General features: G+C 38.6%; 1 protein-coding gene across 4 annotated transcripts in view; it reads left to right on the forward strand.

The window, feature by feature from the left end:
- dock4b (dedicator of cytokinesis 4b) overlaps positions 1 to 15849 on the forward strand; it is a 71998-nt gene that overhangs the window by 15394 nt on the left and 40755 nt on the right. For 3 of the 4 annotated variants that reach the window (XM_077709327.1, XM_077709328.1, XM_077709329.1), the window contains exons 1-8: positions 7575 to 7723; positions 7940 to 8088; positions 8341 to 8425; positions 10642 to 10793; positions 14182 to 14263; positions 14824 to 14884; positions 14948 to 15080; positions 15479 to 15567. In XM_077709327.1, the coding sequence (XP_077565453.1) occupies positions 7673 to 7723; positions 7940 to 8088; positions 8341 to 8425; positions 10642 to 10793; positions 14182 to 14263; positions 14824 to 14884; positions 14948 to 15080; positions 15479 to 15567 (802 nt within the window). In that variant the 5' untranslated portion in view covers positions 7575 to 7672. Of the gene's footprint in view, positions 1 to 5069; positions 5154 to 6899; positions 6941 to 7570; positions 7724 to 7939; positions 8089 to 8340; positions 8426 to 10641; positions 10794 to 14181; positions 14264 to 14823; positions 14885 to 14947; positions 15081 to 15478; positions 15568 to 15849 lie in introns of those variants that run through there. The other variant, XM_077709330.1, reaches the window with a different exon arrangement.

Consider the following 15849-nt stretch of genomic DNA (forward strand, 5'->3'; position numbering starts at 1 on the left):
TGTGGCAAAGTAGGCTAAATAAGACTCTTCGGCGGTTGGCGGCAGATGTGCCAAATTTGACGAGACATGGAAACATGTCATAGAAAAAAAATTGGCAGTGACCGCGTTCTTCTCATTTGCATTCCCTACGACTTCTGTCTGTCTGTCTCGGTCGTCCAACTCTGCCGGAATATGCGGGAGGGTTTGCATCGTTTGCCCTTGACTTAAAGCAAAAGGATGCAAGTTGAGTATGTCATGGTTCCCAATGTTTACTGAGCAAAGGCAGATTATTGTCATTACAATACAAATTAGTATGAACACCATCAAGTCTTTTCTACTCGATTCTGAGGATCTTGATCACATGTGTCAAAGTGGTGGCCCTGGGGCCAAATCTGGCCCGCCGCATCATTTTGTGTGGCTCGGCAAAGTTAATCATGAGAGCTGACTTTCAGTTTTAGGATCAAATTAAAATGAAGAGTATAGATGTATATTAAAATTCCTGATTTTCCCCCTTTTAAATAAATAATTGTAATTTTTTAATCAATTTTTTGTGTTTTTAGTTCAAAAATCATTTTGTAAAATCTAAAAAAAATATATAAAAAGCTAAAATAAACATTGTTTTCGATTTATAAAAAAGCGGAATATTCAGGGATTTTAATCCAGTTCTTTTAATCCATTTATAAAAATAAATATCTAAATATTATATCTAAAATGGTCTGGCCCAAGTGAAATCAAGTTGACGTTAAAGCAACCCACAAACCAACCCGAGTCTGACACCCTTAATCTAAATTATGTGATCGGGCTCACTTCTGATCACAAAATCCAATCTGTGACATCTCTATTAACAATAGCTCAGAATGCCATTCATTTGGCCTTTGTTTTTTTCAGTAGTGTTGTAATATATACCTAATGAACTGGTTTCATCATTTTCGCATCACCGCTTCCATCTTTCTGACTTATGTCTCCATGGCCAAAAGCTGGTAGATTTACAATGAGCTTTGTTTGCCCCGCTAATGTCGGTCTGAGTGTCTTTTTTAGTGACGTCAACTCCACCAGACGAGACAGTACAGTTAAGATGGCTCCTCAAGAGTCATGCTGATGGCAAAATATGCCTCCTGTCAGATTGCATCCTTGCAAGTGAAGGTCACACTCTCTGTGAGATCAAGGTCTTCAGTTCACTGTTTTTGCCCGTGTTTATATTTGCAGGCAACATAATTAGGATTCAATTGGATTCAAGGCAGCCTGAAGTGCAGATGGAGGTCGGTACCACTTATTTGCTAAAGGAAGTGGCGAAGCTTCTGTGCGTCAGATTGCGGCGGGTCGACAGTAACACGCCTACTTTTTACAGCTTGGTGGGAAAGCAGAGCAGATGTTGAGTTAGTTGTCTGCGTCTTTTTGCAGCCACGTTTTTCCATCTAAATGGATTCATTCTCCTCCAGCGTATTGCGTTTTCCTTACCTGGTGCCCTAAGATGGAAAAACAGATGAGTCGAAGAATGGGAGAGTCACCAGATGTTGTTATTTGCCGATGAATATGATTTTAGCATGAATCTAAACTGATCCATGATTGGATCCTAGTTGCTTTTCTGCACAAATGTGTGAGCATGACTTGGTGAGATCACGCGATGCGGCTAAATGACACATTGGTTGAGGTGCGATAAATCCCCCACCAAGCGGATTAGGAACCTTGGCAACTTTAAAAAATCTAGCGCATGCTTTTAGCTGGCATACATGATCAGATTAATCAGAATTGTGGTACAGTGCTGTGACCTATTTTCTTACATATATGAATGTATAAAAAATCTTATACAATCCCAACTGCGGAACATGAAAGAGATCTTGACTCTCAACTGGTCTTTAAACGAACGATGAAAAAATAAACCCACTCGAAATAAAGTTAAACTCAATTTGTCCAATTTTTCCAAAGGTAACCACAAAATATTTCACTCTAGACTTTTCTAAACGAAAAAAATATGGTACTTTTGTTTTCAAGAGTGCATCATAAGTTTAAACTCTTGTTGCTAACCGCCGTCTGACTTATTGCCTCCAATCTGTGAGGCGATTACAGTTGTGGGACGTATTTCAAACATTTTTTTTTTTTTTTACCCCACTACAGAAACCGAGATAAATGTAGAGGGCTCCCTTTGATTTGGGGAACAGGGTTTGCAGTCTTGGCGAAGACAAAGAATAGCTCAGCTAGTTTTGGTTTCTGTCGGAATGTTTTCATCACACCCGTGGGATATAAAAGTACCCTTCTGGTGGTTTTACTGGTTTACATATCAGGCCTTCTTAGAAAATATGGATAGCAACCATGTTCAACACACTTAGGGAAGTAAAGATTTTTTTTTTATCATCTTAGTTTCGCTTCAGTTCTCTTAAAAAAATCCTTTAAAGAAATCCTACTTGCTTTTTTTTGCCTTTTGATTTTCAGCATGTGATTTTTGATGTTTTGTAACGCTCACATGGACTGGGATATAATATTCAGCTACTATGTGGGAATATATTCCCACATACTATCTGAATATTCATGAAGCGAGAATTTGCCAGCATTGCGGGCGAGGGGAGTGCCACCAGTTGCTGCGTTAACAAATTAACATATTAATGATTTAAATGCTGGATAATGAACACGTGGGAGTGGATTATGTATGTGAATCATTGTCAGTCAAGGAGAAGGAAATATTAAGCTACTAAGGTTAAAATGCCACTTAATAAGCACTTGGAGTGAAACGCATACCTGTCAACCTCTGCCGATAATTGCCCGTATAAATGATTATGATTCCCCGTACAAACCCCCCCAAAAAACGTACAAAAACCGTACGACGCATGTTTACTCGCGGTAACTCGTTTCTTACTAGGTGGCTCCTCCATGCTTGCTTCCACGATATTTACTCTATGTATATCTACTCATGTCATCCTTTATCGATATTTCCGTACGCACCGCTAAAAAAATACATACAATTGAGGATCATTTTTGCTGGTATACCGTGACAATAGTAACGATCGATGACAGTAGCGTCGTCGGCTACCAGCCTACGAGACTATCTGGATTTTAGCCAAAACGGTCTTGTTGAGATCGGTTTTTATAAATATTGGCGATTTTTAAATTTATTTTCCCTGTACAAAAGTCGGTGTACGGCGTACATGATCTGAAATGGTAAAAAAAACGTATAAAATACGTGTAAAACGTACAAGTTGACAGGTATGGAAACATGGGATCTTTTTGCATACTTTCATGCCGAATTTTCTTTAATCCTGCTGTAAAATTCTGTTTAGTTTTATCAGTTTTTATCAGTCGAGGTATTTGAAGGAGCTCTCAGCACTCCTCAAAGACCCCCCCAGCTGTGTTTGTTCTTCTAAGGAGCGAATGGGCTAAACTTAATACGGTTTGACAAGCCAGCGCTTCAAGTGGAAGCGGAGAACACCTGTTAGAACCATCTGAAAACGAAACCCCGGTGCTTCCTTAACTTCCTCTACACAGTTGTGAGTGGAGCATGTTAAGAGGATTACCATGCAATTGCTGTTTAAATATGGAATTTTAATATTTAACTTGCGTTGTGTGTGTTTTTTTTTTTTTTTTTTTGGGCTAGGCTAGCCCTGGAGTTAATGAATGTTTTCATTATTTATTACGGGGACATTTGTTATAGTTTCTATTTTTAGTTGTCTATAACAGTGCCCCAACTGGGGTTGAAAATCATCTTTTTTGCGGATCAAATCGTTGTTATTGTTTTCAACTAGGGCTGTCATGATGAATTGAGTCAAAGACAATGAATTCATGTTAAAATATTGTTTTTTTATGCACCATCATCCCTTGAATATCTCGGATAATGTAGATCAGCCATGGCCGCGATAATCCAAAAAACGTAGGATAGCCCCTATTCTTACTACCATATTTTGCTGTTTAATATACACCCCTATTTAATATACCTGGGTATATTAAACGGTAGGGGTATATTAAAAGGCGCACAAACGGGAAGGTACGATCCACTACACACTCTTTATGCCATGACGGGGTGCATCAACATTTTGCAGACTAAAACTAGGCTGCTCAGGTTCAAACTACTTACTGCTGAATAAAGTCTGACTTGGAATTTTAATGAACTTAAGTATTTATAATATACCCCCATGAACAGTATACAAATCTTGCTAAAAAAAGCTGAGTTGCCGTTTAATATACCAAGGTATATTAAATGGCAGGAGTATATTAAATGACAGGAGTATATTAAATGGCGCACAAAATGATGCGGCGGGCCAGATTTGGCCCCCGGGCCGCCACTTTGACACGTGAACCACGATATTCAGGGGATTACTTTATATATTTTTTTAGCTACAAACCATTTGGACTCATTATTCTCCTTTAGTCTAACCTTGAGTTAAAATGATTACCTTTGTTTGCCCTTAACTATAAAAAAATAAATAAAACACATTCATCTTATCCCAACCTTGACATAGATTGTCAAAAAGTGACAATGTCATTCTTGGTGATGGAGATAAGTGTGGACACACTAACCTCAGGTGACACAATGAATATATGTCACACTTGTGACACATACAATTTTTATATTCAGCCTTATTTTATGATGTATTTTTTTGTTTTTCTGAGGGTGTCAACAGTACTAAGCATTTAAGGACAAACTACAGAAGGCTTGCCGATTGACATCTAGCAGATGCTGAATAATTCACATTGCTATCTGGTTAATTCATTCATTGGGTACATGTTGCAAGTACTAATACATTTCTTTGGATAGCATTCTAGTGTGCAGCAGTACACGTGAAAAAGCCCTCAAGTTCCAATGATTACAAAAGCAGGCAGTACACGAGTGACAATTCCCTTGCGGATGATGCGTTTCAGGAGAACAAGAAAGCTGTAAAAGCTGGCACAAAATGTTAGTGCAAATATGAGGATGGCAGTTTAGAAGTCAAAGTATTTTTTGGTCTTTTTTTGGGATCAGATTTCATGCTATTGTACACAAGAAAGCTGTATATCAGAAAACTAAAATATGGTATTGTTTCTGCTATTCGTGGAGATGAATGATTATAACTCATTTTCTCTTGAATGTTATTTATAGATTTTTTGTTTTGCTTTTTTCACAGTGCTGGCGAGTTTTCGAGGCACTGTCCAACATGGCCTACCCTTGGAAATCGGCGACACGGTGCAGATCCTGGAGAAATGTGAAGGTACGTTCAAGTGTCAATCATACATTTTTAGAGCAATTTTTAGAGCCATTTTTAGAGTCATTTGGATTGAGTCATTTCAATTAGAACTTTTGCTTACTTCATAATCATTGCGGGTCAACTCCAGAATCTTGGTGTTGATTAGGTCAATTCCTGTTGATCAGAAATAATTATTATTACCATATTTTTCTGTTTAATATACCCTGGCATATTAAACGGCAAGTCAGCTTTTGAAGATTTATATGGTGTTCTTGGGGGCATAATTGTAGATACTTATGGTCATTAAAATTCCAAGTCAGACTTTATTCAGCAGTAAGTAGTTTAAGGCTGGAAAAGGTTGGGATTTTACCTTCCCGTGTGTGTGCCATTTAATATACCCCTGCCATTTAGTATACTCAGGTATATTAAATAGGGTGGTATATTAAACAGCAAAATACTGTACATTGTTCAGATGACTAAATGCAATGCACTACACATTAAATTATTCTTATTTTCACTTCCCCTTTTGCATTATTGCCCGTTCCTGCATGTCTCCATGGGGCTGATGTGAAAAATAAATCAGGACGGGAAATAAATTGGTTGTGCTTGGTCAATGACGCGCAACCCGTCACAAATACTGCCCCCACTAAATGTCCTCAAATGAAACCAATGCAAGGATAACGCCATCAAACAGCTTCTTGAGGGACGTCGGTGGTTGACGAGTGAAATGGGACGAAATCTCACCGGCTGCTGTTGTTCCTTTAAAGCGAGTTGACTGATTTTTCCAGCCACACAGCCCACGCAGAGTCTGCTATTCTCCTCTACCCTGCTCCCACTTGTTTTGCTGTTATTCAAATTCAGTGCTATGTTCTTTTACAAAATCCAAAAGACAGCAGAAAGCATTCCTCATGTTTGAAAAGATCTTCCAATCCTCAGTCCGGCTTCAGATTTCAAAATGACCAATTCATGATTCAATCATTCATTTTCTGACCTGGAAAAAAACCCACGCAGGCCTAGAGAGAAAATGCAAACTCACACACCATAAGAACCAACCTGGGATAGATTCCCATCGACCCCAGAACTGTAACCACTCGTCCACCGAGCCGCAAAATACATTATTATATAAATATTTTTGTCTTTTTTTCCCCCATGCCTCACAATCACCCTATGTGTGATTAGATCAAGACAATATTTTGAGAAAAAAATAATAAAAACTCATTTTATATTACAATAATATTCATTCCTACAGAACTAAATACATAACCTCCGTCCAGCCGTCGATAATAAAACAAAATTGACAAGAAAATGTAGCCCAGGCAGTGCAAGACCAGAGGCATGATGCCGAATGAAGTGCAGTGTGACAGTCAAAGAGGCGGACTTTAATGGCTTTGCCTCATGTCGACGGCGGCGTTGACACTTCAAAACACTGCAAAGTGGAAACTGTTGACGCCTGACCCCCCCCCCCCATGTCTAGAAGCGCTACGCAGTGCAATTTTGAAGACTTTGCACGACATTACATTGCTGTGTTTTGCACAATGTCGATTTAGAGTTTGAAATCGGCACCTGTCGTTCCCAAGTTGTAAAAATGTAATTGGATAAGAAGCTTTTTTTTTTTAAGACACACTTTCAAAACAATCCATTATAACACCACTTGAATTGCATATTTTATCAAAGTGGCTATGTTGAATTTGAAGCTTCTCTAGAATGGATTTGCTGAATTAAATCAATGTATAATTGTCGTGTTAACAAATTCCGCTTTGGTCTTTTCAGGATGGTATCGGGGATTCATCTCGAAGAATCCAAACGTCAAGGTAGGTCTTTGGACAACACTGTTACTTCAAATTGGATAACATTTGAAAGCTATTACAGTGGTACCTCAAGATATGAGCTTAATGAGACTGAGCTCATATGTTGATTTTCTCGTAACTTAAACGAACATCTCCCTTTGAAATGAACTAAAAACTAATTAATTCATTCAAACTGTCTGAAAAAACACCAAAAACAGGATAATGTATTGGAAAAAACGTTGATTTGTTTTAATTCGCCATCTATTAACAAAGTAACACATAACTAGTGGTTTAATAGTACTAAAATGTGTTTAATAGTACTACAATTATAAGATAACATAAACACATTTAAATGAACTTGGATTACGATGCAGACACACTCAAAAATAAGTTTAATCGAACCTAACACTAAATTTAATTCTAATTTTGTTTGACATTTTGATATCTTTCTTCTCCCGGGTTGGCTTTTGTCAATATCGAGGGTTGTTTCAGTTTGTATTCCATCTGTGTCTTGTATCTCAAAGTAAATATTTTCACAAAATTTCACTCGTATCTCGAATTGCTCATATGTCGGGCCACTCGTATGTCGAGGTTCCACTGTAATTGACACAAAGGCTAATTTCTATTGGTATTAAGAGTGTCCTTTGCCCACAGGGTATCTTCCCATCCAGCTACATCCACCTGAAGAATGCCCACATCAAGAACAAAGGGCAATTCGAAACAGTCATCCCCGTTGAGGACTCGGTCATCACCGAGATGACTTTGACGCTTCGAGACTGGGGCGCCATGTGGAAGCAGCTCTATGTGGTACCCTTCTACAATTTCACACTTCTTCCTTCCCCTGATTGATAGCATTTGTGACCCATTAAGTTATCTGGGACGCTGATTAAACTGAGCCCAAGAATACTTACACATCAGAGTGCATACATTTGTGTTTGAAATGCAGTAGTCTCATTTACAATCTTTTCATATTTTGCGCCATATTGTTTTGTATCCTACCAACAATCTTCTGGCTTTCCGCAGAAGAACGAAGGGGATTTATTCCACCGGCTTTGGCATGTGATGAATGAAATTTTGGACCTGAGGAGGCAGGTGTTGGTGGGACATCTAACCCACGACCGCATGAGGGACGTCAAACAGCATATCACGGCGCGATTGGACTGGGGCAACGAGTGAGTTGAAAGACAGTTGCTCTGCCTTTTCCATGTTTGCTTGTCAAGTCACCTCTTCGTTATTTTAAAGTTTCCCGCCCCTTAGTGACTTGGGGTGCTAAATAAATGATAGCTAAAAACTTCTGTCGTTCTCTTTGGACCATTCAATCTATGTTTGGTGACAACTTTTCCACTTCTGGGAAGAGAATGTGGAAGAACAGCAAAGTACAAAGTTCTAAAGTTGGTGAATTGTATTATTTCCTTTCTTTGCAGACAACTTGGTTTGGATCTCGTTCCTAGACAGGAGTTCAGCATGGTGGACCCCGATGAAATCAGCGTAACAGAGCTCTACAGAATGGTGAGTGTTTTCCGCCAATAAACTATTTTACTGATGAACAATCTCCAGAAGATGGCAGTACTGCACGGGCCTAGTTTCTGATTCAAAAGGGCTGTTTTTTTTGCATATGTTTAAATGGTGGTTACAAAAAAAAAACTGAAAAAGGTACAGTCAAGACATTTTTTTTTCCTGGTGAACGAGGCTATTCTTTCATCTAAGTAGCCTTGGTGTTTTTATAATAATAGACCATAATATTCATTGCAGTTTGAGTTGAATGCCTGTCTGGATTTAATGAGCACATGGTGGACCTTTACCTAGCAACATGATTCAAATAGGTAGCAAACCATTGTGCACCCAAAATATCAATTTGAGGGAAAATACTGCTTCTAAAATATTGAAGTTTTAACATGATATACTAGCAGGATTTTTAATGACAGCAGGAAATACTATAAATCACTTTATGTATATTTCTTTGTGACCACGGTACATTTGAAGCTTGACAACATCAAACTATAGACATGAAATTCACTGAAAAGGGACAAAACGATGGCCGTAATTTCATTGAAACGATCAAAGTGTTTCTTAAAGGAGCAGTGACCACATAATGACAGACTGCCCAGCAATTCCAGAGACACATGTAAAATGTTCGATATATTTATGAAAATAGATTCTGCGTGATCAAATAACTTGTTGTGGTGACTCTAACCATTTCAAATGGTTTGATTTAGTATCACTCAACTACTTATTATACACTGCGGGAAATAGAGCGGTATTTTTAATGATTTTGAAAATGCACACAATGCATTTTATACTTAGCAAAGACATTTCAAAAGACCCAAATAAGTCCTTTTCATCAGATCAGTTGTATAATAACAAACTTTTATCACCTGCTGAAAATTAGCATCGATAAACAACTTATAATAACTAAAAACTTAGGCCATTCTACATATTTATTGATTTCGAAACCTATACTCATCTTACTTGTACTTGTGCCTCTGCGTCTTCTTTTGGGTGCTTGGTTACCATGACAACCACCTCTCTGATACAGCATAGAGAAAATTGCATCACGTGCGCACGGAGTGAGATGACTTACCCTCTCACTGGGGTAATTCAAGCGCTTAATCCATCTGTTTTTCTTTTTGTTGTTGTTGTTATTGTCGTGGCAAACAAAAGTCAGCCCAACAAGGATGCTAGCTTCAATGTACCTCCCGCAAAATGAGCACTTTAGACTTTTCAGGCGGGATAACAGAGGGTGGAAATGCAGACACAATAGCCCACACCTCGCCACAAAGATCGGCAGTCTCGCGGAAAAAACAGTGTTTTGATTCGCCTGCGGACTGCACCACAATGGAGGGGTTTAATTAAATTGAGATGGGATTCACGTGTTGGAAGGGTGAAAGGGGGGGTTTTATTGTGGCATCATGATGGCTGTATTGCTTTTTTGGAATCATTAGAAATGACCAAAGAGAGCATAAAAACAAGGAAGATGATTAAAGAATGGCCATGTTTTGCATTGTGAATAGAAGCCATACTTTCGGCTTCATATTTCTGCAGAAATGTGAAGATATCTATAATTAGTGGTTTTACTTGCATACAAGATGGCATAATCTCATCATATATATAGTATATTTAAATTTATGTGTGTAGATATATAGATAAATAGATATATAGATGTATATATATAGATGTATATATTGATGTATATATATATAGATGTATATATATAGATGTATATATAGATGTATATATAGATGTATATATATATATATATATATATATATATATATATATATATATATATATATATATATATATATATATATATATATATATATATATAGTATATTTATGTAGATATATAGATATATACATATATAGATGTTGATGTAGATATAAAGATAAATAGATATGTAGATATATAGATGTAGATGTAGATTTATAGATATAGATGTAGATATATAGATAAATAGATATATAGATAAATAGATATATAGATGTAGTTGTAGATGTAGATAGTATGCTACTGGTAATTTGTCAAATATAGCATTCCTCAGCGTGATTCTTCGGTTGATCGTATTACCTTTGTTTCTTTTGATTTCATCCTATAATAGAGGATTTATGGCTTATAGATGTAGCTTTGTTATCCTCGACAAATCCATCCCTTTGTATACCACAATGTTTTTTCACGCCTGTCTCCAAAATGGATTTCATTGCCCCCGTTTTTCTTTCTGTCGCAGATGGAGCATCGGCATCGCAAGAAGGAGTCGCCGACACCCGCCAGCACCCATCACTTGTTTGTCCACGTCAAGAGTTTGATGAGCGCCAATTTGGGGGAGGAGCTGGAAGTCTTCTTTCACATATATGACGGGCGGGAGAACCGACCACTTAGGTACGTACGGAGTGTCTGAAGTCAGAAGCGCTACGGTATGCACTTTCACTTAGTACATTCAGCGCTAGTTAAGCAGACCGCAACCCCCCAAAAAACTCCCTATTCATTTTTCAACTGAGAGTGAATACCATCTTCAAAGAAAAAATGTACACCTTCAAAAGACCTCGGGCGGATAAAAAGGACTTATTTTCAAAAAAGATCTCGTGCAAATCAGGCAACATTCAATGAACTCAATCAATATGAATCTGGATCAATTTAGGTGTGGACAAATTATCAATTGCGATTATACTGCACTACAGTGGTACCTCGAGATACGAGCTTAATTCGTTCCGGGACTGGGCTCGTATGACAATTTTCTCGTAACTCAAAGAAATGTTTCCCATTAAAATGAACTAAAAACAAATTAATTCGTTCCAACCCTCTGAAAAAACACCAAAAACAGGATATTGGATTGGATTATGCAACACATAACTAACTAGTGGTTTAATATTACCAAAATGTGTTTAATAGTACTAAAATTATAACATAACATAAACACATTTAAATTAACTTGGATTACGATGCAGACCTACTCAAAAATAAGTTTAATCGAACCTAACACTATACTTAATTCTAATTTAGTTTGACATTTTGATACCTTTCTTCTCCCGGGTTGGCTCTTTTTGCCCCGCCTCCACACTTACTTTCGGTCAATGTCGAGGGTTATTTCAGTTTGTATTCCCTTCAAAATATTCCCAAAATGATGCATATCTCGAATTGTCGGGCCACTCGTATGTTGAGGTACCGCTGTATAATCCACTTGTGTTATACTGGAGGTCTGTGGGTCAGATCTACTCAACCACTTGATTTTTGGCAGCTCAGGAAAGTGAATAATGTACATGAACATCTCTGGCTGAAATTAATTTGAAAGAAAATCAATTGCGTTAGTTGCGTTCAAGGATGGGGGGTAAAAAAATCCAACCATGGCACTTGGCCAGCGTTGTCTCTCACTGTCTAGCGGTGCAAGTAAACAGAACCACATTTACACCAGCCACCTGGCAGAGAGCCATCGCTCTGCTTGACTCCTTAGCTGGTGCATTTCTGTGTGTCAACGACCAGATGGGGGTCCGGGGCCCGTTGTCTCAGCACCACGCCAACACCACCCGTTCTGTTACTCTACACATTTTGCGTTCAACACGCCCTTTACTGTCAACACAGTGTAAAAGCTTATGTTTAGCAACACTCAGTCTGTTCTGATTGTTTTATTTTTATGGTGACATTTAAAAGTGGAACCAAACAATCTCACTTAACGTCAAAGTTTGCAGTACAGTGGTACCTTGAGATACAAGCTTAATTTGTTCCGGGACTGAGCTCGTATGTAGATTTTGTCGTAATTCAAACGAACGTTTCCCATTGAAATGAACTAAAAATCAATTAATTTGTTCCAACCTTCAGAAAAAACACCAAAAACAAGATATTGGATTGGAAAAAATATTTTATTTGACCTAATTCGCCATCTATTACTAAAGTAACACATAACTAGTGGTTTAACATTACTAAAATGTGTTTAATAGTACTAAAATTATACAGATTTCGAAGGGGAGAGAGAGATAGGCGGACAGAAAGAGGGGGGGGGGCTTTTTGCATGGCAACATGGATTACGATACAGACATACTCAAAAATAAATTCAACAATAGGATAACGCACGACCACTTGTCAACGAGTGGTATATATAACTCGTATATTGCCTCGCCATTCGCACTAATAGGAAAAAAAAACGCTCCGCCCAGTGCTCGCAGAGACATTACAAAGAGGGAGTTGCGACTACAGAAACATTACACAAGTGGGTTGCAGGTGGAGAGACAGTGGCCATGACGTTCTTATGAGCAGCATCTCGTGTCTGCTGTCTGCTTGTATATCAAAATTTGTCTTGTATCTCAAGATAAATATTTGCCCGAAATTTGACTCGAATGACTTCTATGTCGAGCCACTCGTATGTCAAGGTACAAAGCTTGTATTTCGTAATACTATGACTTTTCTCGTAATATTACCACCTGTGCCACATACAGCTCTAGTACAAGACTATTATGAAGAGGAAACAATGTGGCCGGTCTCAATGCAGCATGATAGATCGGATTGGTCCCAAAAAAAAAAAAAAACACCCCCTCCATTGGTACTCCAAATGCAATTATCAATATCAGCAGAGAGTGAACACCGAGTGCTCAGCCGGCCCAGAGGGGAAGCAACCTGGCGATTCATGTTGTGTTAATACGAGCACTGATAGAGTGAGATAAGATACCACTGGGAGGTAAACACTACTCCCCTTAGCCTAGGCGACCGATCATCACTCTGTGATGGAGGACTGGCAAGGGAAGGAGGCTAGAGGATGTGTGTGCCTATGCCCGAGTCGCTGTTAATTGGCGGTTTGAACAATAGAGTGGTAATTAAGGTGGAGGGGGAAAAAAAGCATGTGTGGTGTCTGCTGCTGTGCAGGGATCCGGAGAAATGGTTTGGAATGTTACAGGGAGCAGCTAATGAGGCTAACTAACCACGTCTATGCTTAATTCCCAAGTCACGATTAAAAGAATACATGTGTGAAAACTCCAAAATATAAATGCTCGAACCCGTTGAAGTCTGTTTAATAAATCATGTAAAGGCTAATTTATTGAAATGTGGCTGCCAAGCCATCTTAAAGCACCAGCTGCTTGGTTTTCCCAATGAGATGCTTCCAAAAAATCCATTGGGGAATGAGTTGGAAGAAAGGGAAACAAGGCGGGTATTTTTAAATGAACCTTCTGTTCATCGTATGTCGTAGCGAGCTGCTCAAAGGTGCTAGCGCCACCTTATTGTGCTCCAAAGAACCTAACTGAATTGAATTTGTGTCTATTTTACCATTTTTTGGGTAAAGAAATAGCTCACAAAATCAGGTGGCAATCCTAGATCTAACCTCTGTGCAATTTCTTTTAACTCAATTCGTTTGCGGACATTTCCGACTTAAACATCACATTGTGTTTAAAGTTGAAAGCTTCTTTTTGGTGTTCTTTCTGCCCTTGTGTCGGTCACTTGGACTGCTAGCCTTGTCAGCAATTTGGCCCATTGTCAGGCCCTGTGGTGCATTACAAGGGTTTCTCTCCGCTTATCGCGCCAACTGTGAAAGTCACCTAACTGGATTAGTCCAGCGGACCAGCGGGTTGCCTCGATTTCAACTTTTTTCCGGCCCGCCACGGAAATGTTAGCCGTTCTTTTGTAGTTTTTGCCCGTCACGCACTTAATTTCCTTGTGGTTCGGACCGATTTGTTAATAAGATCCCATGTTTTTTTTTCCAAGAGTCTAGTGTAAAGCTTCTCCATTTGCGCTGCTCTTGGATATGTTTTGACATGAGCATTTTTGTCTTCCCTTGCTTTTACAGTGAAAGGTTCTTTGTCCGACTCAATAAGAGCGGCTTGCCCAAGTCGCCAGAGAAAACGGAGCGACAGTGTACGCTGTTTGTGGTGAGTGGTGAAAAAATGGTGCTCGGACGTTTGGTCGCCGCTCTTTTGGTCCTTTTGGTCCCCGGTCTTTTGGTCGGCGATCAAATGGTGACAGAGAGTTTAATGTTGAAGCCAGCTCTCAAAATTATATTCATGAGAGAGACTTTAATATCTAAGAGAGAGAGAGTTTAATAGCTAAGTACTGTTTAATATCTTACTACTGTTTAATATCTTACTACTGTTTAATATCTAAGTAGTGTTTCATATCCAAGTACTGTTTAATATCCAAGTACTGTTTAATATCTAAGTACTGTTTAATATCTAAGTACTGTTAAATATCCAAGTACTGTTTAATATCCAAGTACTGTTTAATATCTAAGTACTGTTTAATATCTAAGTACTGTTTAATATCTAAGTACTGTTTAATATCTAAGTACTGTTTAATATCTAAGTACTGTTTAATATCTAAGTACATTTGACTGGCGACCAAAAGACTGGCGACCAAAAGACCGGCGACCAAAAGACCGGCTGCAATGCGGTGATATCATCACCAAACGTGTCCAATTCATCTCTCCAATCAGGACCTGGGAAGCAGTGATTTACGAAAAGACGTCTACATTGTCGTGCACATCATAAGAATAGGTTAGTGAGCCAAATTGTTTTTGGGGCGTTGCCGTGAATGAATGCTTTGGCGTTCTCTTGCAGGGAGAATGGGCGCCGGAGAGAAGAAGAACCAGTGTTGCGTTCAATACCGTCGTCCGTTTGGCTGTGCTGTCGTCAGCATCGCAGATCTGCTCACGGCGGACTCCAAGGACGACCACCTGCTTAAGGTTTACACGTAAGTAAATCGACTTGTTTTCGAGAATAATAACGTTTTTTTTTCAGAATTTGATGTCTTTTAATCATGTTTTTCATTTCAAATGGAAACAAAATATTTATTTAAAGTGTAACAGAAATTATTTGTATATTTATTTTTCGATTTGACAAAAATGATTTTTGAACTAAAAACACAAAAGAAAGAAAAAATGGATTCAAAAATTGCAGTGATTGATTTTAAAATCAGGAAATTTAATGTATATTTATCATTATTTGAATAGAACATCATGATTTACTTTCTCGGGCCGCACAAAATGATGCAGCGGGCCAGATTTCGCCTCCGCGCCACCACTTTGACACCTGTGGGCTAGTCTATAAAGCTCAAATTTATTTTCATTTTCACTCTTTCTATCATTTCAGGTGTAACACAGAAAGCGAGTGGTACCAAATCCATGAAAACATCATCAAAAAGGCCAATTCCAGGTATAACCTATCTGGATCTAACACAGGTAAGTTCTCAAAAACGACAATTTATGGCTCTCATTCACTCAAATGACGCCTACATTGCAATGTGTTGCATCCCAAGTCTGGCACTATGACGTTAGTCTCATGTCCGGTCACTCTGAGTCACAGCCATTCACTTCTTCCTTCTGGGAGACGCAATTAAAAAGTCTCACGCGGCAGTCTCCGCAGGAAGCAGTTGCACATCGTTCGCATGATTGATATAAATAGCCGCGCTCGCACAGACTGCAAATAACAGCATCAGCACTTCGCCATGGCAACAGGCTAGC

The sequence above is a fragment of the Stigmatopora nigra genome, chromosome 23 (genome assembly GCF_051989575.1).
Source record: "Stigmatopora nigra isolate UIUO_SnigA chromosome 23, RoL_Snig_1.1, whole genome shotgun sequence".
In the NCBI taxonomy this organism is placed as follows: domain Eukaryota; kingdom Metazoa; phylum Chordata; class Actinopteri; order Syngnathiformes; family Syngnathidae; genus Stigmatopora; species Stigmatopora nigra.